This window comes from Lemur catta, chromosome 10 (assembly GCF_020740605.2).
Source record: "Lemur catta isolate mLemCat1 chromosome 10, mLemCat1.pri, whole genome shotgun sequence".
Taxonomy (NCBI): domain Eukaryota; kingdom Metazoa; phylum Chordata; class Mammalia; order Primates; family Lemuridae; genus Lemur; species Lemur catta.
Window position 1 is genome coordinate 65,162,145 of NC_059137.1, and position 26,129 is coordinate 65,188,273.

At 42.6% G+C, this 26,129-nt stretch overlaps 1 protein-coding gene across 1 annotated transcript; it reads left to right on the forward strand.

Annotated features, from left to right (window-relative positions):
• The first annotated feature begins 674 nt into the window (after positions 1–674).
• Positions 675–25,034, forward strand: LOC123645696. The gene is made up of 5 exons (XM_045562134.1): positions 675–725; positions 3,019–3,093; positions 3,389–3,626; positions 3,743–3,972; positions 24,912–25,034. Exons 1-5 carry the CDS (start codon positions 675–677, stop codon positions 24,945–24,947), a joined length of 630 nt encoding a protein of 209 aa, XP_045418090.1. The 3' UTR covers positions 24,948–25,034.
• The last annotated feature ends 1,095 nt before the right edge of the window (positions 25,035–26,129 follow it).

Consider the following 26,129-nt stretch of genomic DNA (forward strand, 5'->3'; position numbering starts at 1 on the left):
TTTACCTTTGTTTACCACTTACCAGCTTTCAGAAGAATGAATTAGTTCTATTGCATTTCCAAAGTTGAACAATTAAGTTTTGTTTTTTTTCGGTGTGTGTTTTTTTTAAGCATCAGTAGGGTTGGGCTCAGTGGCTCACACCTGTAATCCTAGCACTTTTGGGAGGCTGAGGCAGAAGGATTGCTTGAGGCCAGGAGTTCAAGACCAATCTGGGCAACATAGCAAGACCCCATCTCTACAAAAAATTTTTAAAAAGACAGCCAGGCATGGTGACACATGCCTATAGTCTAGCTACTGGGGAGGCTGAGGCAAAAGGAGCCCAGGAGTTTGAGATTACAGTGAGCTGATTGTGCCACTGCACACTAGCCTGGGTGACAGAGCAAGACCCTGTCTCAAAAAAAAAGGTATCATTATGACTAACAAATATATACATATTTGACATGTTTCAATTCATTTTAGTTGCTTTTCTTATTGATGCTCAAATTTATCTCACTTTGGCCAGTGGGAACTTCTACAGATTGGTTCTAGATTACATTTGAAGTGAAACTATTCATTTCTGAGAACTTCCTGGCTTTCTGAATTGACAAGATATTCCAGGCTTGTCTTGTATACTTCTTACCCTAGGCCTAAAATCAACCACTGATCCAAGAATGCCTAGATCCTGTTATGGGAAAATGACATTTAGAGAACACAGTGTGGGATCTAGGGGTGCATGTTCCTACCAGGTTTGTCATTGTTTGGTAGCGCTTTCAGTGAGTAGACCTTGGATTATTATTATTTTTTTTTGAGACAAGGCTTTGCTCTGTTGTCCAGAATAGAGTGTAGTGGTGTGATCATAGCTCACTGCAACCTCATACACCTGGGCTCAAGCGATCCTCCTGCCTCAGCCTCCCGAGTAGCTGGGACTACAGACGCATGCCACCGTGCCTGGCTAATTTTTATATTTTTTGTAGAGATGGGGGTCTCGCTCTTCCTCAGGCTGGTCTCGAACTCCTGAGCTCAAGCAATCCTCCCGTCTTGGCCTCCCAGAGTGCTAGAATTACGGGTGTAAGCCGTCACACCTGGCCTGGAAATTTTTTTTTATGAAAAGTATATTGAAGGCAATCAAAATATTTTGCCCCAGAATATATTTCTTTGACATATTTTGAAATGGCTGTCGGAGAGCCAGCAAACAGAAATAGCCCTGCTGAGCTGTCTTTTTGGGGGAAATTTACAGCTGTAGAGAATCTGCATCCATGCAGCCAGGCCTTCCCTTGTCCAGATCTCTACCACCTACTCTCTCTGAGGGCTGCTACCTGGGAGGTTTCATACACTAAGGAGACCACTTCTGTTAGCCAAGTCTCCTTTTCTCTCCCTCGCATAAACTGTCTTGCCACTATAACCTGTTTTACAACCATAACCTGTTTTGGCCATGCTCCAAGCCCCATTCTTTCTGTAATTTCAAGATGGTACATTAGCTTCTTTACTCCATTGGGGGTGGGGGGACAATCACTCTGTGGTTCTCCCTGTGCATGCATGTTAATAAAATTGTATGCCTTTTCTCTTACTAAGCTGACTTTTGTGAGTTGATTTTTCAGTGAACCTTTTGAGGCAAAGGGGAAGTTTTCCCCTGGCCCCTACAATATCATGAATTCTAAATGATAATTCCAATTCAAAATTTAATGCTCCTCAACTTCTTTGATTTTACATTTATCTCTTCTATATTCTAAAATCTTAATTTCTAAGGATAACATAATTACTTACTGCTAACACTATGATTACCGAAAAATAGTTCATATATGTATTTTTCTCTTTGTCCTTAGGTATATCCATAAGAGATATAGAGTCAAATAACTATGTTTTAAAGTCACCTGATATAATTTCCCTTTATATGCTTAAGCCACCAACCTTATACCTGCATTCATTTGTTGCATTTTGCTTTTTTTTAAACTTCAATTTAATTTTGCTTCATAATTATGTAAAACATTTGTATCATTTCAAAGTCAAATTTACAAAACAAGATATATTCAGAGAAGTCTGGCTTCTATCCTTGTTCCTTCCATTCTGTTCCCTCCCTCCCTCCCTCATAGGTTACCATTGTTTTGGGGATGGGGTGGCTGTGTCTCACTACGTTGCCCAGGCTGGACTGCAGTGGTGTGATCATAGCTCACTGTAACCTCCAAGTCCTGGGCTCAAGGGATCCTGTCTCAGCCTCCTGAGTTCAGGCAGGTGCCACCATGTCCAGCTAATTTTTTTAAAAATTAAAAAAATATATTTTTGTAGTGACAAGATCTTGCTATATAGCACAGGAGGGTCCCGACCTTCTGGTCTCAAGTGATCCTCCTGCCTCAGCCTCCCCAAGTGCTAGGATTACAAGTTCAGGCCACCCCACCCAGCCAGTTCCCATTTTATTTAGTAATTCATCCCTCCATTTAAAAAAAATAAGCAAATGCATTTATGTGTGTTCCTGCTTTTTTAGTGGCATGCTATATACACTTCTTTTCACCTTGCTAACACTGTAGTTTTTGACAAACTACTGTTCACCTATCTTAAAATTGTACTGTCTTTTAGGCTTGATCTTCCCTTTTCTTGAAATAACTTGTTAATAGGTATCCCAAGAAGTCTAACCGGAATGAACCTGAATTTTATAAAAAGTATTGTTATTCATGCCACTACTTCTGGCAAAGGCTTGCCTGGGGAGGAAGAAAGGGGAGTTTGGCAGTCCTAAGCAAAGTTATCTTGAATGAATGACCACATCCTTTCCAGAATTTTTTTTTTTATTGTGGTAAAATATACACAACATGAAATTTACCATTTTAACCATGTTTAAGTGTACAATTTAATGGCATTCAGTACATTCAAACATCCCCACTATCCATCTCAGAAATTTTTGTTATCCCAAATTGAAACTCAGTACGGATTAAACACTTAGCCCCCATTATCTTCCCAGGACCTTTAGCAAGACCACGTTTAAGGGAAGGAGCACCTGCTTGCCAGGTGCAGGCCTGGCACTAAGATTCTGCCTGCCCGACTGAACAGGGATTCCGGAGGCGACTTAAGCAGGTTCCCGGGGTAGCGCTCCCGCCCTCACCTATTGTGCCAGCGGAGGAACCGGTATTTCCGGATTGGGGCCTCAGACCAGTGATCCCAGCAAAGGGTGAGGTTAGTGGGGGAGGGGACGGAAGCTGATCATTAAAGTTAACTTCTCACCAAAATCACTGACCTGTTTGCCACCCCACCCCCAGCAAAACAACAACCCTGCCACCGCCAAACACCCACAGTGGCCCACAGCCATCTCTCCCGTGGTCTTTGAAGGGGGGCTGAGCGGACCTCTTCCTCGCCCACACCCCTGCAGAGGATCAGAAAGCAGACCCGGGCGAGAATAAAGAAGCCCGGCGAATTCCTCTAGCACGAGTGCGGCAAGGAAGCTCAGCAGCAGTTTTGCTTAGGAGGCACGAGGCAGGAAGGTGGGCGCGCGGGCCCCGGGACAAGGCCGCCCTCGCGGCCGCAGCCCCTGCCCCACCGCTGGGTGGCGCGTGCGAGGCCCCCTCCCTGCCCTTCCCGACACCCCAAAGTAGCGCTGCAAGAAGCTGCATCTCCTTCCCGGGGTTGGCGCGCCCAGCACCCTCCTGGTCTCAAGGAAGCAGGTGACAGCCGCCGCCCACCGTCTTCCCCTCCCAGCCGCTGCTCCCTGGCTCGCCACCGCCCAACTCCCCCAGCCCCCACCTTGGATATTATTTTTTTCTCTCAAACCTCTAAACAGGAAATAGCTTGAGTCACAATAATACACAGGAGCTGCCGCGGAGGCCACTCGCGCCCTCCCGTTCCCGGACAGCCTCTCGCACTCCGGCTCCGGTGAGGCGCCGCCAGCGACGCGCGCGGGCAGCGCAGGGGACACCGGCCCAGCAGCTGGCGCCGCGTCGCCAAGCGCCTCGGAGAGCAGCCCTCGCCCTGCGCCTGGTTTCGCCGGCTGCAGCCGCCACCCTTCTCCAGGCGAGTACCCTCCGCTCCCTCCCTGGCCCCTGGAGGGCCGGCGGGGCGCCCGGGTGCCGCCTGCCGCGCGACCTGGGAAAGCCACCCGCGGCGCGGCAGCCTGCGCTCGGGCGTCGCCAGGATGGCTTCCCTCTTGTCCCAACTTTTGCCAGGGAGGGATTTGCGGGGTGTGAATTTGCGCTGGCGCCCTGGATCGTTTGTGCCGGCGGGGACAAGGGGCAGCGCGAGTAAATGCGAGTTGCTGTCCGCCAGATCTCCCTGCGGAGTTCGGGGTGTAATTTATTGGGCGTTTATTTTTTCCTCTCTGGGTTTTGCGTCCCCATACCTCCGGGGGGTGGCAGCGCGTCACCAGGTTTCTCTTGGAGAATCATCAGGAAGTGAGCCTGAGCACGTACCTGGGGCAGCGAGAGGTGCCTGCAAGCCACCTTCTTTTACCCTACCTGGCCTGGCACCTTCTCCCCCAAGGGATGGAAACCGTTTCACTTTCTGCTGAGCTTCTCTTTTACCCGATTAAAAAGGGCCTTTGAGTTTCTGTTGGCGCAGCCTACCGTATCTGGAGGGGCCGGGAGCTGGTGCCTTGGATTGCGGCGGGGGGAGGGAGGCGCTGGGTCGTCGGAAGCTGGCGGGGTTGGCGGGGCTGCCCGCCGCGGGGCTGGAACCTTGTGCGCGCCACAGCCCGACGGGGCTCGCCCGCCCGCGCAGCCCGCAAACCGGGATCTCTGCCCCCAACGCGGCACAGCCTTGAAAAACATTGAGAAAAAATAATATATATATTTGCACTTTCCGACTTATTTGTAACGGAGGGGCTGAGCTTATCAACATGCTGGGGCGTTGTCAGTTTTCCAGGATCTTCTATAGGGAACTCTCAGTCAAAACCGAGTTAGAGATCTTTATGTTGGATAAAGGCCACTGAATACCAGGCATTCTTCAAGCTTGAGAAGGGTGTTTTCAAGATTGTTTTGAAGTTTGCAAGAGAGCTTTCCGCGCAACTGAGCCTCTCTCGACCATCCTCGTTGTCTGTGGCAGCTTCCCAGTCCCGGAGGTGGGAGGGTCGGACCTTCTCTCCAAGTTGCTCAAGCATTTAAACAAATGGCGGTTGGTAGATAAGTCCTTAGCCAATTCACTTGAAGGATACTATCTGTTCTCTGCGTTTCCTGGTGAGGAGACCTGGATTCTAGATGGTTAGACTGATAGGCTGATATTCTGTTTCCTTTCCCGTGTTGCGGGGGCCATGGCACTTTAACTGAGGTCCACAGTCCAGCAGGGGGATGTTACCTGGGGACCTTTTGAAATGCAGGATCTCAGGCCCCACCCAGACCTGCTGAATCAAGATCCCCAGGGGTCTGTTTGCACAGAAACACATTAAGTTTGGGAAGCACTGGCTGAGGGTATTTTGGGGTGAAGTTTCCGTCCAGAGTAAAAGAGTGATTTACAATACATTCCATCCAGTCCTATATTTGAGTCTTCATTTCACCCACCAGGACAAACACGCTAAAGCCACGTAGGTCACACCCCCTCCACCCCAGGCTGATAGGTTCCTTAGCAAGATTTGGAGACTTAACAGACTGGTCTGCAGTTTTTTGTTTCCGGCTACTTATTATTATGGTAAAATATACATAACATAAAATTTGCCATTTTAACCACTTTCAAATGTACACTTAATTGAGTGGCATTAAGTACATTTATAATGTTCTGCACCCATCACCTCTATGCATTTGCTGAACTTTTTCATCATCCCAAACAGAATTCCTGCACCCATCGGACAATACTCCATTGCCCTTTTCCCCAGTCCCAGGGCTTTAAAATACTTTTAATTATATTTTTTGTAGGGAACAGAAATAGCTGAATAAGAATATATAGTAAAAGTAGAATCATGTTGGCAGAATATGAACAAACATTTGGGAATTCCTGGGTGGACAAGGCCCTATAGCTCCAGGTTCTTAGAGTGCATGTACTTTCTTTTAATAGGGACAACCATAAACCCACAAGGGTTTGCTTTTTGTTTAGGCGGGGATGGAATGGAGTTAGTTGCCCAGCACTCAACTTGCACTAATTAACAAGCACAGAAGTCTGTTCATCTCTAACTCTGTGCTTCTTTTAACTGGCTTTATTTTAGGTGTCCTGTTGATATTGGGTTTAGTTTTTTAAAACCTACTCAAACCCGTTTTTGAAAGTAGTTGGAATGAACCTTTAAAAAAAGTTGTTGCTTGACAAATATTGGAAGGAGTCACAGCAAGACTTTAGAAAAAAGATTTGAAATAATTTTCCAAAATACCCCAAACCGCTTTGTTTCTGCCTTAATGTTAAATGAGTCTAAACGGTCCAACGACATCATTTCTAGTTGTAAAAATGTTTGTGTAACTTAGACGAGCCTTGTAATAATGCAAGTCATCTGTTTACGGCTGCATAAAAGTGTCCAGCTTGTGGTTTGAGGACTCATTTTTCAGTGAGAACATAAATGTCAACTGGTGAACTAATATAAAGTTTCATTCATCATCTAAGAAAAATCATTGTTATAGATCAAAAATGTGGTTAGGAATACATGAGTGGTCAGGGATGTTGGGAAAATTTAATAAAAGCTGAAGAGTGGGAGATCCTTCATATTCTTTCAAGATTATTTTTTCTCTTTCTTAAGACCCTTTATTTTTCTTGTGTTATGACTTTCACCAGAATGAGTTTATCAACTTGTAGTAAGGAATTTACAGCTTCCTTGGATTGAAAAGTCCCTTTGAAATGGTAAATAAAGACAACTCAAATGAGCAAGATTTGGCAGAAAATTCTCCGTCTTTAGAAGATTCCTGTATTCACAGAATTTCAGAATATTATTTCCTATTAATTCCAGTAAGGCAAATGAGAAAAGGTTTCCTCTCCTACAATATGTTCTCTTCTGAAATAACAATATGGGCCAGTGTTTTATTTGGTGACCAAATACTATTTTGCAGTCCACATGTGATTAGGGATTTCTTAGAAAATGTCCAGTGAATGGTTTTATCACTGATTCAGTGATGTCTGGGGAATCTTCTCAGAGTTAGTAAAAATGGAAACTATCCAACTATTCCAGAATTAGTCAATCATAGTCTTTACATTAGAAGCTGTAGGTTTAATAGCACTTTGGTTGATTCTGATACATAATTAGGTTTGGGAATCACTAGGATAAACACATATACACACACACTTAAACATGCATGCAAACTAAGATATTGCCAAATTTATCTGAAGTTACAAGAAACATAATTTTATACTTAACATGAAATAAAATTAACAGTAGGTTCTTCCTTAAAATTAGGTAGTCAGTTAAAGTTTGGCAAATCTAATCAATACCTTTTTTTCCTTCTTTTTGTAATCAACACCTTTTGATGTTGAACACAACATCAGAATCCTGACTGTCTAGAAGACCTACTGTTTTCCATAGGAGAGATCAAGGTATTGGACTAGCATTTGATTTAGCGTCAATGAACATTTGTTATGTGCTTAACTGTAAATCAGGGATTTTCAAATACATTGTCATTAAATGTTGACATCAATTTTGAAAGTGGCATTTCTTTTTTTTTTCTCATTTTACAGTAGAGAAAACTGAGGCCACTCTGGGTCTTCTTGCTTGAAATCATGGTTCTTTCCATGGTTCATGTATAATAATGAATCCTGCCTACTTATTTCCCTCCACCTCCAAGAAGCTGTGTACAGTATTCATTAATTTTTCATTCAAATCTCTTGGAACATCAGGTCCTGCACTAGGTCCTGAGGCAAATAAAAAGATGAGCCAAACTGAAATAAATTCCAAAAGAGTAAAGGGTTCTTTCCATGGTACCCTAAGAACTCTGATGGGTTAGATTATATTTGACTTGAATGTGGTCTTAGTGTAGCTGGTCCAGCTCCCAGGAAGATAAGATCATGGGCATTTTCCTTGTTGAGATGGGTCAGAAGTGTCACCTTTGGATATGGACCTGACAGTATTTACCTGGCACCTTGAGATGCTACACTGTATAAGAAAGGGCACGGAATTTAGGCGTGTAACTGACTACTTCTAGCAGGTAAAGGAACCCCAGTAAGTCTCATAAACTCAGAGCTGCCACATACTGGTATATAAAATTATGGGAATAATTATCTTCCTCCAGGATTATAGTGAGGTCTCAAAAAGACCTTATTTGTAAAACTGCTTGTAAATTGTAAAATGATAATAATAGCTGCCTCTTACCTCCATTTGGGAGAAACATGTAATTCAAAGGAGATAGAAAAAGCCACACATTTACATAGCATTTTTTTTAGTTTACTAACACTTTTTGGTTAACTGAGTCTGTTTATAATTCTCTTCTAACTTTAGGCCATTTTTGTTTTAAACAGTTATACTGAGGTGAAATTTACATACCATACAATTTATATATTTAAAGTACAATTCAATGTCTTTTAGTATGCTCACAGAGTTGTTTGACCATCGCCACAACCAATTTTAAGACATTTTCATTGCCCACACGAGAATACCCCCCAATAAATCCCCTGCACCCCTTAGGTGGCACCCCCTAATATCCCCGCACCCCCCAGGCTACCACTAATCTACTTTCTGTCTTCATAGATTTGCCTATTTTGAACATTTCATATAAATGGAGTCATACAATAACATGAGATCCTTCCTCCCTGGCTTCTTTCACTTAGTATAATGTTTTTGAGGTTTGTCTACATTGTAGCATGTATCAGTACTTTTTTTTATTGCTGAATAATCATTCACTGTATGGATATATCACATTTTGTTTATACATTCCTCCATTGATGGGCATTTGGGTTGTTTCTCCTTTTTGGCTGTTATGAATAATGTTGCTATGAACATTCACGTACAAGTTTTTATGTGGACATATGTTTTCATTTCTCTTGGGTACATACCTAGAAGTGGAAGACATATGGTAGCTCTATATTTAGTATTTTCAGGAACTGCCAGACTGTTTTCCAGCGTGGCTGCACCATTCCATAATCTCACTAGCAATGTATGTGGGTTCCAATTTCTACACATCCTTATCCACACACATTATTATTGTCTGGCTTTTTTATTTTAACCATCCTAATTGGTGTGGAGTGGTTTTGATTTGCACTTCTCTGATGGCTAATGACGTTGAATATCTTTTCATCTGCTTATTAGACCATTCTTTCTTGACTTTTTCATGATACCTTGCTAAGGGAAAACTAGATAGGGAAAGAGGAAAGTCAGTTTTGAATAGATTCCCTAGTTTCAGTGGTGTAGAAAAATACTGAAAATGTCACTTGAGCCCTTTGCTCTTTTAGAATTTATTTTGGTTTGGGCTTATCTTTTTATTTGCTTCAGGGCCTAGTCATGTAATACCTGATGTTTCAAAAGACTTGAATGAAGGATTAATGAATACATAGCTTCCTGGGGGTGAGGGGAAGTAGGTAGGCAGGGACTTATTATTCTACCTGCTCATTTAATACCCACAAAAAAAAATCATACACCATTCAGATGTTAATAACACACAAAAATGCATTGGTGGAGGTGATGGACATCTTAAATACTTTAACTGAAATATTTATTAACATGTCAATTCTACTTGTTAAAATATACAAACTATACTTTAAAAATCATATTAATACATTGTTTCTATATTTTATTAGGGTACTCTTTCATGTTATTCTCAAGTACTCCTAAAAGAAGAGTACACTGATAGACACTTTTCATGAGTTAGTACATTTTTGTTCTTTCTTTCCCAAGCTGCGTGGCAGTTTTTTTTTAATCTGTAGCCACATGGAAAATTATCTTCATACTCTACAGTTACAAGTCAATATTGAATTCTTAAGTATCTGTTGTGTTTTCGAGGCTCACTATATTATAGACCTCAGGTTGTACTGTTTTGATCTTGTATTATGGGGAAATGGTGGTAGCATTGAGAGAATGAGGAAAGTCAGCTGGATTTAGAAAAAGAAAATTACTCCCATTTGAGGATTGTTTGAGACTGGTGGGACGGCCAAGTGGAAGTGGGTAGTGCAGTGATTCTCAAACATGAGCGTGCATCTGAACCACGTGGAGGGCTTGTTGAAACAGATCACTGGACCCCACTCCTGGAGTTTCCAGTTGATTAGGTCTCGGGTGGGTGCCCAAGAATTTGCATCTATAAAAGGTGCCAACCCAGGTGATGCTGATGCCGCTGGTCTGGGAGCCCCAAAGGTTTGGAGGCCCTTGGAAGTGTAGGAGTGGAACCAGGCTAGAGGTTGACTGGGGCATCCAGGTGTTTAGTGGAGCTGTGAAAGTGGGGAGCCAAAGGGCAAGGCATAGAGGAGTGGTGAGGATTACATATAGGGATGTGGTGGGGAGGGGTGGCTGGGGGGAAAACAGCCTCTAAGAGCTAGAGAAGGAGTGGGCAGAGGGTTACAAGGAGACCTAGGCCAGTGGGCCCACAAACTCCTGTGTAAACATTCAGGAAAGCAAGGACATGTCCAGTATTGGTTTCAGGGGAGGGACTTAGTGGTCTCCCTGATGGTAGGTGTTGTAGCTGAGCAGGCTTGGCCTTTCCACCACCCTTTCTGTAAGGCCAGCATTACCAGGTGGTAGGATGTACTGCTTGGGGCCACAGGGACAAGCGTGGCCTTCCCTTCATAAGATAAGGGGACCCCTTCAGGCCGTAGTCCCAGGGGGCATACTGACTCTTCTGCTTCTTACTGCCTGTCACTGCTAATCAACCTGAAACCAAGGGGAGTTTTGCCAACTGGAAGTAAGATTCCTTTGTGTAAGTGGTGACTGTTGTCTCCAAAACTGCCGTTTGCCTCCTTTTGTGCATTTGCCTGCTCAGCTTAATAGCTTTAAAGATTTTCGCTACCATGCAGCTAGTCTTCTTAGCATAACTTGATATAAGCCGATTCTGAGAGTGGGTGCTGACACCTGGAAGCGTTTTGACAATCCACGATGTGAAGGTCAGAAGGTTTGCTAAGGAAAAGAAGTCCAGGAAGAGTGGCTGCCCCCTCCAGCCAGGCCCTCTGAAAGTGACCTGTGTTCTACCCTTTCTGCTGGTGTCACAAAGTCGAGACAAACATCCCCTCATTTTATTGTACATTTTATAGTAAAGGAATCCTCTTTGTGTCTGAGGATGTAAAACATTTCTCTTAGGTTTCAGAAAGAGGCCGAAGTCTGCCCCTAGGTGTTTTCTGTTATCATTTGGGGCACCTACTGTTAGCAGAGAGAGAAGTGATTTAATATTAATGGTTGAAAATCAACTGCCAGGGTCTGCCTGTGACTCGATGTGTGGTCGGGAGCTGAGTTGCAGCTGCCTCCATTAGACTTTCCACTTTGCTCTCCATCCCGCTCAGCTCTTTGCACACATCGACATTCCTGCTGGCCCCTCTAGGCTGTGGGTGTGAGATTCCTCTGGTTAATGGATAGGACTGTTGAGGAAGTATTTCACAAGCCTCCCTGCATCTGTGGAGAGGCAGTTGTCTTGGAATCCCCAAGACCACCCCCAAGTTCAATGATTTGCTAGGAGGACTCACGAGATTCAGCATACAGTTAGTTGTACTTGTGGCTGTGATTTATTACAGCACAAGGATGCAAAAGAAAATCAGCAAAGGGAAAAAGTGCATGTGTGTCAGAAGGCATGAATTTTGTAATCACACTGACCTGGGACTACTAATTACCCATGTGGCCTCGGGCAAGTTACTCAGTCACTTGGTGCCTAAGTTTCTTTACCTAAAAAGAGGGAGAATTTATAGCCACCTCTTAAGGCTGTTGTGAGAATTAAACAAGGCTGGCCTCCTGCCAGCCCTGGGCCCATGGGTGCACACCCACCTGCATTTCTGTCACCTTGCTCTGCTTACTGGTCCCAGAACTCTCTTTCCTGTTGCAGTGTTCTGGCTCTTGAGGGTACTTTTCTCTCTGCCTTGCATGTCCAGATTTTGTGTTAGTCGAAGGAATGTCTACTCATATTAATAAGACCCAATTCAAAGACTTTGTCTGTGAAGACTTTCCCAAGCCAAGCCCCTCAGACAGGTTGTCCACTCTCTCCTTTGTCCCATCCCAGGTTCATCGTCACTCACTTCCATATCACAGCATGCTGGTTGCAGTTACTTGGTGCTCCAATAGACTGGGATGGTTTGGTGTTATTTGAATGTCCAGTGTCAATCGGAGTGTTCAATGGGGAGCAGCTCAGGGGAGGTGGAGGGAGTGAATGAATGGACGAGTGTCAGGTTGGACTAGAAAACCCAATATGAAATGGATACGATGTCAGCAGAACAGGTCCCTGGCCTCAGAGCAGAGCTCCCAGTCTAGAGGAGGAGACAGATAGTGAACAGGTAAACACAAGCATACAACTAGAGACTGAGAAGTGACACAAGGAAAACGGAGTCTGGTCCAGCAGCTGGTGCAAGGGAGCTAGAAGTGGGAGAAATTGGAGGTCCGAATGTTGATGCCCTGGGCAGTGCGGGTTGTGGTCTGGAGTGTGGGTGGTGGGGGAGGCCTGCAGAGCTGGTCAGCCAGGCACCACACCACGAGAGCCAGGAGTCCTCCAGATGAAGGTGGACGGTGGAGCAGAGGTTACCAGCACCTTAGCTGCTGAGGGGCAGGACTGCGGGGAGATCTAAGCAGACACTTGGAAGGTTGCGAGCCAGGCAGACTTGGGTCACGGAACCCAGGGTGGATTGAGGAAGTTACTACCAGGGGAGCTGGAAGACTGAGCTGGATCTAGGTAGGCCCTGTGTCTTAGCTTGGGCTGCTGTAACAAAGTACCTCTGACTTGGTGGGTTGAAAAACAGACATTTATTTCCAGAGTTCTGGAGGCTAGAAGTCTGATACCTTTCCCTGTGAGCGCATGGTCTTTCCTTGGTGTGTGAGTGTGGAAAGAAAGAGAGAGAGAGAGAGAGAGAGAGAGAGAGAGAGAGGGAGAGAGAGGTCACACCAGGGAGCCCGCAGTCTCTCCTTTTCCCTCTTCTTGTACGGACGGGAACCCCATCCTGAGGTTCCTGCCCTCATGACCTCATCTAAACCTAATTACCTCCCCAAAGCCCACCTCCAAATACATCACATTGGGGGTTAGAGCTTCAATATATGAATTTTGAAGGGGAAACAAACATTCAGTCCTTAAAAACCCAGGCCAATAAATATTTGCTGAGTAACTAATAATCATGACAAGCACTTTGATAGCACTTTGGATGGGCCAAGACCTAAGTGTTCTGCATATATTCATTAATCTTACGAGGCAGGTGCTATTATTATTTCCTGTTTACAGATGAGGAAACCCAGGCCCTGGGGGGTTAAATGATTTGCCCAAGGTCACACATCTAATTAAGTGTGAAGCTTGGATTCAAACCCAGGCAGTCTGGTTCTAGGGTATAAGGTCTTAACCTTGTGGCCTCTTAATTTGGAAGTAAACTCTAATATTACTGGGCATCTATCATATGCTAGTTCCTGAGCAAGAAGAGGTGTTAGAGATACAAGGAGCACTGTGACATCATGCCTACCTTTGAGGTCACCTCAGAATGCTCAAGGAGACATCATTTTGGGATGTCCATTAAAATTTATTGAGACCACCAAGAAGCTTTCTCCTTTCTCTTGTAACTGTGGTCCATAGAACCATTGGCAGAGGGAAGTGTTTTGCTATTTCAAATGTGTCTGGTGGCTGAACTGCTCACCAAAAAATATGTTTTTTAGGGATAGTGGGCTGATGCATCTAATTAAAATGTACTATTTATTTTTGGTAGAGTGTGTAATATAACGAGGATAACTTCAATGGTGGTAACAGGTGTCCTAAAGTTGATAATGTTATCATAATACAATCTGAGAACATATAAAACCATTTATGTAAAAAAGAGTTTTTTTTAAACTAAAAATAAGCATAGATACTTTGGAAATATTTTGTAGGAAAATTTAAAACAAAATGGCTTAAAGATCTTATGGTGTTTCAGGATCTTGAAAGGGGGTCCTGTGGAAACTCAGTTAACCCAGAAAGTAACTTCCATTTCTGGGATGGGGGTGTCCAGGGCAAACCCAGCCCATGAGCGGGAGGATGAGGAGGACAGTGACCCCTTGGTGGGAGGCTGGCTTGGTGATGGTGGGGTGTGTCAGCAGGAGCAACAGGGATAATGTGTGTGTCCAGCTGACTCTCAGCACTTCTCCCCCAGTGTCATCCCGACCAAGTTCCCAGTTCTGATGTGAGGAAGAATCTGCTCCTTTCTCTCCTTTCCCAAAATTGCAGAGCAGAGGTGACGGACAACCCCCCATCCAATGAACGGCCAAGCCCTGCTTTACTTAAACCAGCTCCTGCCAACGTCGTGAGTTCTGTGCGATGCCTCACTGCCCATGTGCTCCCGGGCAAGAGAACTGCCAGGATCCTACCACTCTAGGCTCCAGCAGAAACAGCATAAGCACAGTTTCTCCCAACAGTAATAGGAGCAGTTTCTCCTCACATAAGAAGTTGAAAGTGTTTTATTTCTTAGAAATGGGAGTACTTGAGGAATCCATGAATTATTATATAGGCAAGTTATTTGGGAGGGGCAGTCAATTAAGTGGTTTTTGTTTTTGTTTTTTGTTTTTGTTGCGAGACCAGATCTTGCTATATTGTCCAGGCTAGAGTGCAGTGGCTATTCACAGGCACGATCATAGCGCACTGCAGCCTTGAACTCTTGGCCTCCAGTGATCTTCCTGCCTCAGCCTCCCAAGTAGTGGGGACTACAGACATGGGCCACCGCCCCTGGCTCAATTAAATGATTTTAATTATTCAGTAGCAGAGGGTAAAAATCTGGGAGGGAAGGAAAGAAGTGAAGGAGGGAGGGAGGATATCTGCTGAATGCATATATATTATGACAGTATTTAAAATGACACCTGCGTTGTGTGTGGTCTTAGTCCAGTTCTATGGATGTTGAAACAGGTTTAGAAAGGTCATGTAACTTGTTCAAGATCACCAGGTGTTACACAGTAGAGGGGGGTTCGAATCAAGTCTTGTCCTTTAAGCACAGCTCTTTTTCCCGAGTCATGGGGTTGGTGTGACTGGGGACCCAGAGGAATGGGTGAGGATGTCTTCAAGGTCTCGTGGCAGGCCAACCAGGATGTGGATGCACAGAAGCAGGAAAAGGCAAGAGGCGCTGCAGCTAGGGGCGGGGCAGAGGAGCTGTTTCCAATGCGTATCGCGTTGGGTGGGAGGACAGGATTGCAATTACACATTTGGTGACATCCAACTGAAGGTAATAGTTTAAACTCAGTAGTGAGTATGTTCTGAGGATGACTCTGAAGAGCAAAGGCTAGTTTGGGCTAAGTGGGGGTGAGTCTAGAAGAGCCATAGCTAATCTTTTTTTAACTCACTGGTAATTCTTTTACTCATGTAGTCTGTTTTTCTTAGTGCTGCAATCCCCAACCCCTGGGCCACGGACCACTACTGATCCGTGGTCTATTAGGAACCAGGCTGCACAGCAGGAGGTGAGCAGCGGGCAAGCAAGCTTCGTCTGTATTTACAACCGCTCCCCATTGCTTGCATCACCGCCCGAGCTCCGCCTCCTGTCAGATCAGTAGCAGCATTAGATTCTCATAGGAGCACAAACCCTACTGTAAACTGTGCATGCGAGAGATCTAGGTTGCACACTCCTTATGAGAATTTGTCCGAAACTATCCCCATCCTCCCCACACCCCATCCATAGAAAAATTGTCTTCCATGAAACCAGTCCCTGGTGCCAAAAAGGTTGGGGACTGCTGTTTTAGTGGGTCATCTGAGTAATAAGTGTGTTAACATATATACATGGAAATACAAAGGAGGGGAGAAATGAAATGCTTACAGAACTCAAATGCTTTGTTTGTAGTAGAGCTAAAAAAGCAAGCAAAAAATAGCTGTTTCCTGGACTCTTTTAGTTAAGGCTTTTTCCAGCTCTCTGAAAAGCAGACCACACCCTATGAAATAGCCAGTGTAGGGCATTAGTTCATTTCCATTTTTATACTTCTAAAGCACAGTAACAGTTAAAATACCCGCTAAAGGGGATGTCCACTGTTTTCCTCCAGAAGAAATAAAGTAGAAATAATTAGTTCAAAGGAAATGTCAGTTTGATCTGTGGATTTTTATGTTCAATTTTAATCATCCGTAAAGAGAACTTGATTGAACATCTTGACTTAAAAGCTTTTTTTTGGATCATCTATTTTTTAAAAAAGTTTTTAAATAGATAAGTGATTTTTAATCGATAGTTGTCATTGTAAAGAATTTCTAGAACTCTAAGGGAATTAACCAAATAAATGCATACTTCTAAAGAATTTCTACCATTATAAAGAAAATGTCATATAAGTACATATCTAGAAAGAGTATTTTAGCTAGATTTATTTTTTTCTGGGTTGTTGTCCTTATATACCATTATGAGGGAGTCCACACAAAGATGACAGTTTTTAAAAATGAATAAATAAATTAGCCAAACAATCTCATATATGAAAGAAAAGCAAATTCTTTCTAATGTTTTCTAAGTCAGAATTATTTTCCTAATGAAAGACTCCATTTTAATTTTTGTATGAGATCATCCTAGATAAGAATCACTTTGTAAGAGTGTATGTTAAATGCATCAAAAATTCCAATATAAAATGAAATTTAGAACATGCCCTTTATAAAATATCATGTCACTTTCACTGCAGTACAACAACTTCCAATGGGTAACAAGTTTAACTTGGTTTTTTGTTGTTAGCTCAAGCTTTGTTTTTTATTTGAGAGGGTTACTGTATAGTAATTTTTATCCCACATCATTAGAAATACAATTCGTTGGAACAAAGACTGTTGTGTAAGAGTAATTACATCTTCCTGTCTGATTAAATGAGGGCTGTATTGGACCTTTTCTTAGAGGTGGCAGCTGTAGCCAACCAAGTTCAGCCTGTAAAAGAATTCCTGGAACTAACTGGTACTAATTGTTTGTAGAACAACCAGTGGGAGTAGTACTCATGAACACTATGGAAATGAAATATTCCAAGGCCAAATGTTTTTATCCCTTGTTTTTCACCACTTCATTGTGGTCAGATTATATTAATCACATAGTCAAGCCAAGTGAAGTGGGAGCTCTTAGTCTTGTTGTAAGAAAACTTAACTTTTATCTATTTAGTCCTCTCATGTTATAAATGGGGAAATTGAAGCTTAGGGAGTAGTTGAAGGTTTATTTAAGTCACTGAACATCAAACATTTTTGCTCACATATCCCTATCAGATTTTTAAGCACATCCTACTATATATGTGACTATATTAATTTATCAATGTTATACCTTAATACAATATAAAATATGTTAGGGCTCAAGGTAAATATTATGAATATATAATATAAAAATATGAACGCTCAAAAAAATTCTTTTTGAGACAGGGTCTCATTCTGTTGCCTGGCCTGGAATGCAGTGGTATCATCATAGCTCACTGCAGCCTCCAGCTCCTGGGCTCAAGCAATCCTCCTACCTCAGCCTCCCCAATAATTGGAGCTACATGTGTGTACCACCACACCCACTAATTTTTTTTGTTTTTTGAGACAGAGTTTCACTCTGTTGCCTGTGCCTGGGCTAGAGTGCAATGGCGTCATCATAGCTCACTATAACCTCAAACTCCTGGGCTCAAGCAATCTTCCTGCCTCAGCCTCCCGAGTAGCTGGGACCACAGGTGTGTACCACCACGCCCAGCTAATTTTTCTATTTTTTGTACAGACAGGGTCTTGTTCTTGCTTAGGCTGGTTTTGAATTCCTGGCTTCAACTGATCCTCCCACCTCTGCCTCCCAAAGTGCTAGGATTATAGGTGTGAGCCACTGTGCCCAGCCAACACTCACAGTTTTAAAGGATGAAAGAAAAAGGGGAAATAGATGGCTTAATACTTTCTTCCCTCATCCCAAAGATTGTCAGCATGTGCCACCCACTTTGGGGACCACTGATTTAGGTCTTTGAAGTAAAAAGAAAAGAAATGAAACTTGCTATTGAAGAAAAAGAGAATCTGTAGCAGGTTCAAGATTTGGGGGAATGGGAAAGGGTTTGGGGCACTTATTCACTGTGGACATCTAGGTTAATCAGAATTACTACATAATTATTCCTTCTTCTATTTTACTTCCCCTTTATATATGAGTTTGTTCAGACAGAGCAGCATAACTCCTATATGTTGCCATAGTATATCAAATAAAAAAATAATAGCTTGAAGAAGTTGGTGAGGAAGGAGGTGTATAAGTCAGAACTCTTTCAGAGGGACAGAAAGTCAACTACAATTAAATTTCACAAAAGTCAATTTATTAGCTTTAATAAAAGTATAACTGAGGTCTTCTAGGATGACAGTGGCCTCTGGCATAGCTGGATCCAGAAGCTTGAGTGATGTCACGACATTTCTTTTGGTTCTGTTTTTCTCAACTACTCATGAAGGAAGAGCCGTCTCCACATGGCAGGGCTCAAGACTGCTGACAACCCTCTTGCTATCCACCCTGGTTAATGACTCCAAAGGAAAGAGAGCATTTCTGTCCTAAGGTCGTATTTTCATTCTTGGGAAGACAGGTTGACCCAGTCTGGATTGGGTATACCATGGCCCATCAGGGGGGCCACTGTGCTGGGTGGTCCACATTTACCACCTGGACAGAGGGAAGGAAGCTTCTCAAAGCCACGGGGAGACTCTTACAAAAAAGGGAGAAGAGGTAGATTCTGAACATTTCCAAGCAATGTATTTTCCATGTTCCTTAATTAATTAATTAATCTTTGCTTTGCTGTTGACCCAGGCAAGAAGTTTACAGCATTTAGAAATGCATTGCTATAAAATGACAACTGGAATTCCTTCCTCATTTGTCAAAGCACAGTCTTTTAGAGAGAGAGATTTGTAGAAAGAGCAAATCTGCTTCTGATTTTAGTTCATCCAGAGGCAAGCAGGCTTTTTGAACCAATTATTACCAGACCTTGAGATAAATCACCTCATGCGCCATTAGTTCTTGAAGGATTAGCGGCCTCAAAGATTTATGCGCGGATTAATTGGAGAGCGTACGTTAGATCGCTGTGTTTAAAACCGCCGTCATTCCTGCAAATCATTTTCATTAGTGCTTCATTCAGAATTCGTTAGCCTTACATAATACTGACATTGCAGGGAAATCCGAAAGACCTTTTCTTTATTTGTTCGTGGGTTGGCCTCTCCCCTGCCCCACCGTGGTGTTTAATAGGTCTAGCTAGGGATACACGGAGCATCTAAAGGAACAGCAGCTTCCAGCAGAGCAAAGAATAGTTCATCTGCTTCAGCTGAACAGTGACCGAAATTTACAAGACCTTGTACTGAGAGAGACAAGATGAGGTACAAGAAATATATGGCTATTCTGGAAGCAGCAGTTGGTATCACCCCACTTAACAAAAGAGAACTTCTACCTGAGAGCCGAAGACACGTGAACCTTTGGCAACACCCTGGGTAAGCAGAGGAGGGTGGAAGCTTCTCGCTCTAAATGGAAATTACTTTTTGGCTGTTTTGGGGGCCCAGGTAGAGAAAAAGGTCAACTCTCCCATCGGGATAATAGATGCTGAGTTCTTCATTGAGAACTTGTTTCTTGGTGGATATGGCAGTCTCAAACTGATTTAAAAATAGTAAAGGAATTCTTGGATAATATTCTCACACCCAAGAATAGGAAGTAATGGGTGTGTCTAGAGCACATTTTTCCAATCGAGATATTTAACTTTCTGATTTTGAAAGAAGTTTTTGCATGGTCTACAGTTGTAGCAATTCTTAAGAATGAAGAAAATGTGCCTTAATATTTTTTCAACGATGCAAATGTTTTTCTGGTTAAAGTGTGTGTGCAGACTATGCTTCCAGGAATATTTCCTGAAACAGCAGTTTTCACTTCACATCTCTTTCTGAAGCCCCACTGATTCACCACATTGAAGAAGGGTTTTGAAGTTTTTTCCGCATGGCTATAGACTTCAATTCTAAAGTTCTCTGCAGTGCTTCTTTTGTGTTTTTTCCACATTGATGAGAAGTTAAATTTAAAGTGCCTATATGGTAGATGGTATTTTTAGGGTCTGAATTTAATTTTTAAACTGAATGAGCCGCACAGTGGCACTTACTGATCAACTTATATCTGTGCAGCAAATGATATTTCTTTTTGATAATTAGAAAGTTCCTAGCTTATTTTTTATCATATAAACAATACACATTGACTATAGAAGATTAAGAAAATACAGAAAAATAAGGGAGGAAAATCACCCTTAGTGACCCTAAGTTACTAGTTCTCAGTGGAACGAGGGGTGTGGAATTCTGCCCCCCAAGGGACATTTGTCGATGTCTAGGGACATTTTTGGTTGTTACAACACGAGGGTTGCTTCTGGCATCTAGTGGGTAGGGGTCGGGGATACTGCCCAACATCCTCTAATGCACAGAACAACTTCCCACAGCAAAGAATTATCCAACCCCAAATGTCAATGTGCTACTGGTGAGACATTTGATTTAGATAAATTTTCTTCCCATCTGTAAAAAGTACTTTTTATTAAAAAAAAATTAGCTATTTCTTTGGGAAGGTTTTGCGATGCCTTAGAATGGAATTCTAAGGCAACATTATTATTGTGTTAATATTATTATTTTACTGGTGTTCTCCTGAAAGTAAAAGGAAGTGTGTATATGTATGGAGGAGGGAAGGGGGATATAGTCTGTAAGAGTTCGTGTGGGTTAATGTTGTTTAGCCAGGATATGGAAAACATGTTGTAATGACTGAATTGTGATTCTCCAAGGAGCCTCTAGAGATTGGACATACCGTAGCCTGGACCTTGGTCTCAGAATGACAAAAGTTTAGAGCTGGGAGGACCTTTCCTCAGGGATGGCAAACAGGTTTCATAGGACGTGCAGGTGCCAGTTGATGGCTAGGCTGGTTGGCGTATCCAGCAAGGAGGACCCTGAGGCCAAGCCTGGGTTTAGTGGGAAAGGAATATTGCAATTGATGAGGGATGTTTTTTCTGAACATATAATTAGGGAATTGGGGAGCTGCAATGCATGGCCTTATATATTTACCATTCCTGAATTCTAGGTTAGTCTTTGCATTTTACCAGTGGGGAAGTCAGCCTCATTTGAATCATCATGATCCAGGGCTTGGCCCTCAGACAGTAACTGGATGTTCTTAGTTTCTGGCTCAGGATCTTTCATGAAGGGTTTCACCCTACACAAGCTCACATGGTTCAGATGTGTAAATTGATTGCCAGATCACTAATTTCTGTTTGGAGATAACCTTTTCTAGCAATTGGAATGAGTAAGTATCCCAAGTAGAACCATCTCTGCCTCTCATTTCCCCAAATCAAGCCAAACAGAAGTCAAATTATTCATTACAAAGTCATCCTTAGTAAGAGAATTTGAATGTGCCTTTTTTTTTTTTTTGAGAGAACATTTTTTTAAGCCTGATAAAATAGCACTGCATCAGAGGACAGAAAAGATCTTCCTGGTGTCTGTAATACTTTGAGTTCTTTGAATACACACAGACAAAACATTGCTTTGCTGATCTCCAGTTTTTGTTCGCTGACCCCCTTGACACTTGACCCAGCCTTCCTTTGGACATATTTATATCCCTCACTAAGCTTATAGAAACTCTCCTTTATAAGTGACTTAGGAGGGTTTATCTCCTTTGGAGATGTATTAATTTCTTTTCTTTTCTTTTTTTTTGAGACAGAGTCTCACTCTGTTGCCCGGGCTAGAGTGCCGTGGCGTCAGCCTAGCTCACAGCAACCTCAAACTCCCGGGCTCAAGCAATCCTCCTGCCTCAGCCTCCCGAGTAGCTGAGACTACAGGCATGCACCACCATGCCCAGCTAATTTTTTCTGTATATATTTTTAGTTGTCCATATAATTTCTTTTTATTTTTAGTAGAGATGGAGTCTCGCTCTTGCTCAGGCTGGTCTTGAATGCCTGAGCTCAAATGATCCACCTGCCTCGACCTCCCAGAGTGCTAGGATTACAGGCGTGAGCCACTGCATCTGGCTGAGATGTATTAATTTCATTAATCAGTTCTGCATCTTTTAGAGACACCTTGATATCTTATTTCTCAAACTTTAACGTGCATATGAATCAGTCTGTTAAAATGCACATTCTGATTCTGCATTTCTGACTAGCTCCCAGGTAAAGCTGTTGGCCCAGGTGGTGCTGATGGTTCAGTCCTTGAACCACACGCTGAGGAACAAGCACCCAGAGAAGCACTTTCCATCACAGCCTACTTACTGTCTCTTAACCTTGTACTTTCTGACCGGGTGTGGTAACTCATACCTATAATCCCAGTACTTTGGGAGGCCAGGGTGGGAGGATCACTTGAGGTCAGAAGTTCAAGACCAGCCTGAACAACATAGTGAGACCCCATCTCTACAAAAAAATACAAAAATTAGCTGGGTGGGGTAGTGTGTACATGTAGGCCCAGCTACTTGGAAGGCTGAGAGAGGAGGATCACTTGAGCCCATAAGTTTGAGGTTGCAGTGAGCTACGGTGATGCCAGTGCAGTCTAGCCAGGGTGACAGAGTTAGACCTTATCTCAAACAAAAAACCAAAAACAAAAACCCACACGCACAAAAAAACACAAGCTTGCACTTTCTGATCTTCCCAATGGCTTTTAGTTCCAATACCTCCCCTCTTGGCAATTGTTAAAGATAACGTTGTCTAGACTTGGTACAGTGGCTCACGCCTGTAGTCCCAGCAAGGGAGATCACTCGAGGCCAGGAGTTTGAGACCAGCCTGGGCAACATAGGGAGAGTCTGTCTCAACAAAAAATTTAAAAATTAGCCAGGCCTCGGGAAGCATACCTGTAGTCCCACCTGCTCGGGAGGCTGAGGCAGGAGGCAGGAGGATCACTTGAGCCCGTGAATTCACGGTTGCAGTGAGCTATGATTGTCCCACTGCACTCTAGCCTGGATTATTAAAACATAATTGGAAGTCAGGTGATAATCCAGTATTTAAAACCTCAAGGAATTTATTCATTCCACTTCTCTCCATCTTTAGTACTTTTTCTTACTGTCTGCAAGCAGAGATGTGCTTGTGCTTCTAGCCTGCAAACTGTACAGTCACATGATTGGCTGAAACAAACAGCTACCAACCAACAATTTGAGTGTTGCAAGTTCACTGAAGCAGAGATTGGATGACTTATACATGTGCATATTTACCTCCTCGCCCAGCACAGGGTAGGTGCTCAGCAAGTATTTGCCAATGCTTACTCAGTTTCAGTATAGCCACAAATAAAGAAAGGAAAAACAGAATTGACACCCAAACACAAAAATACTGAGCCACTATGGATTTTCCTTTTAAAATTTGTAAAGTTTTTCAGTTCTAACTCTTGTTACCTGACAATAATTTTACATATCTGTCAATACTATTGAAAACCAAGAAGATATTTTACTTCCTTCTGCCAAGTTTTTTCTTAATTTAGAGGCCCTAGTCAATAATAGTGTATTTTAGAAACAACTGTTTGTTCCTGGGGGTTTCTATACATGTCAAAAACCCCTGGAATATTACAAAGAAAGTTAAAGCCATGATGTCTTAGAAATGCAGAAAACTAATTGAATTAGAAAGCAAGCTACTTCAATAAAAGACACATGCTCTCTTTGGAACTGATACCTGTAGAAAAATTTTGTATTAAGGCCAAAAGCACATCTTGATTTGCAAGCCATTTATTTATCTTTGGAAGTAATAATAGAAACCATGTATGGGCTGGGCTCTAATCCTGTTGCTTGCTTTGTAGGATGTCCAGATGGCCTAGCTTTATTAGCCTTTGCCTACATTTCCTGCTGATCCTTGGAGAAGGGAAATGTGCGTCCTGCCTGTACAAATAAAATCCACACCATCTTTTATTTCTATTTCACTGTGTAGGGAGTAGAGTGTTTTGCACAGATGCCACAATATCACTTTGTCTAGCAAACAGAAGAGTATGTCCAGAGTTGGTAAGAAGCCACATTCTTCCTCCCACTGAAAGTTTTCCGTGTGACTGCTGGAAAAAAAGTTTTCTCTGTGAAGTTGCCTGAGCCCAGGCACCACCCAGACATGAGCTTGCCTCCTTGTGGTGTTTGAAAGACACTTGCAGGATTCACACAAATTTTCAGAAGGGGTTATTTCTTGAGTTTTCTTGGATTAAGCAGTAAAGAGAGAAAGCATTTGCCATCTATTCTGAAGGCGGCCAACCCACAAATATATAAATATAAACATGAGCCAGTATTGTAAAAGCTATGAAAAATAAATGCTCTTTTAGTTTAAAATGTTTTTTCTACTGTATACTTTAAAATGGTAAGTTTTAGGTTATGTGTATTTTCCCACAATAAAAAATTGTTTTCTCACCTGCTGAGTATTTTTTATGCCTACAAGGGGAATTCTTATAAGATCTTCCTCCTCAGGGTGACCCTCAGGTAGACTGATGATACCAAACTTTAGGTGGCAACTCATTTTCTCCATGTTTTGAAGATGGAAAACATTAGAGGCAGCAATTCTGTTATATGTGAGAGAAATGAAAACATATGTCCACATAAACACTTGTGCACAAGTGTTCATAGTAGTCAAAGACTAGAAACAATCCAAACATCCATCAGCCGAAGAGTAGATAAATAAAATGTGGTATATCCACACAATGGAATATTATTTGGCCATAGAAAGGAATGAAGTTCTGATATGTGATACAACATGGATGAACCTTGAAAACGTTATGCTAAGTAAAGGAAAGCAGTCACAAAGGGTCGTATATTGTATGAATCCGTTTATATGAAATATTCAGAATAGGTACATCTATAGAGACAAAAATGATTAATAGATTGGTGGTTGCCTAGGGTCAGGGGGCATGGAGGGAACTGAGGGGTTGGGGAGTGATGGCTAAGCAGTATGGTGTTTCAGTTTTGGGGTAATGAAAATGTTCCAAAATGGATTGTGGTGATGGTCGTACAACTGTGAATATACTAAAAGCCATGCTGTAAATGGGCGAATTGAATGGTATGTGAACTTCAGTGCATTTTCCAAGATCTCACCATGTGGGGAATGACCATGTTGGATTTTTAACAACACTGTCTCTTTCCAGAGTGCGGAGTACCACATTATTATCATCTCCCTGTGAGTGGGACTGGCACCCCGGCTGTAGCTCCAGGCAGAAGTACTCCACGAAGCACAGACCTGTGCTGGCAGACAGCACAGGTATTTACCAGGTATTTGCTTATTTGCCTTTCATGAACCTTGTTACCGGTCTTCTCCATCAAAAGTTTGATGTATAAATTATTTCACATCCTAGAGGCAATTAAGGTCCCCATTTTTGATGTTGTTGATACATAAATTTTCATAGAAAATTTAATGGTAATGTCCTTTATACTAAAGAACAGAAACATCTCACCTGCATTTATGGTGCAACTTTGCCATGGTTGGGTAAATGCTGACTGAGGACCTTCCTGGCATATAAGTACAGCTTCTGTGGTTCAGAATAAATGCCTAGCTGGTGAGATCAGCACTGGGTGCTGCTGGTGTCTGGGGGTTGGAGGGCATTTTGATAGGTCATGTTTTTTCATTATCATTGAGATAGTAAAATTATATAACAGTGGTAAGCACTTTGCTGAAAATATAAAAGACATCATCAGTCACACTGGCTTCTAAAGATTAATTATGTATAAGCTTTTAGTGAAAGAGCTAAGAGCAAGTATTATCCATGTGCTGATTCACTTTTAAGTATGAATTAAATGAGATTTACAAGGTATTAAATTTTATTTTGACAGATGCTGGGATGTATTTGTTCTTAGTTACATTTTGACCTCTGATTATAGGCCAGGCCATGGCTGGCTGGAATGGGGTTGGAATTTTTTTCATGTGCTTCTTTTGTAATTCCTGTCTGTTTAAGCTGGCAGCCCCTGCCTGGGTAGATTGCAGCTACATGGGAGAACTCCGGTGCAGTGCAGTGTGAATAGCACACTCTAGAATAGCAGATAGTTGTTCAAACCCCAGTGCTCCTGCCTCCTAATTGTGTGATATTGGGCACGTGTCTTAATGCTTCTGAGCCTCAGAACCTTCATCTGTAAAAAGGAAGTGTCAACATGAAACTAGATGAATTAATATATAGCGAGTACCTGGCACATGCCAAGGCCTTTCTCGGTGTCTAGTTGTCCCAATGGGGACACTTGAGTGGGGAAGTCCTCAGTTTCCACAGAATCGACAAGGCTGCAGGTGGGTTTTGTTTACTGAAGTGTTCTCTATGGAGCTCTTAGATGTCCCAAACACAAGAAGACAGATGCTTGCCCAGACTCCAGAAGTGGTT

What these genes read in the sequence shown, in the direction of transcription:
- LOC123645696 (XM_045562134.1), top strand. Translation starts at nt 675, where the DNA reads ATGACATTTAGAGAACACAGTGTGGGATCTAGGGGTGCATGTTCCTAC. An exon ending in GGGGTGCATGTTCCTACCAG is followed by an intron (nt 726 to 3,018) that starts GTTTGTCATTGT and finishes CCGACTGAACAG; the next exon opens with GGATTCCGGAGGCGACTTAA. An exon ending in TTGTGCCAGCGGAGGAACCG is followed by an intron (nt 3,094 to 3,388) that starts GTATTTCCGGAT and finishes GAATTCCTCTAG; the next exon opens with CACGAGTGCGGCAAGGAAGC.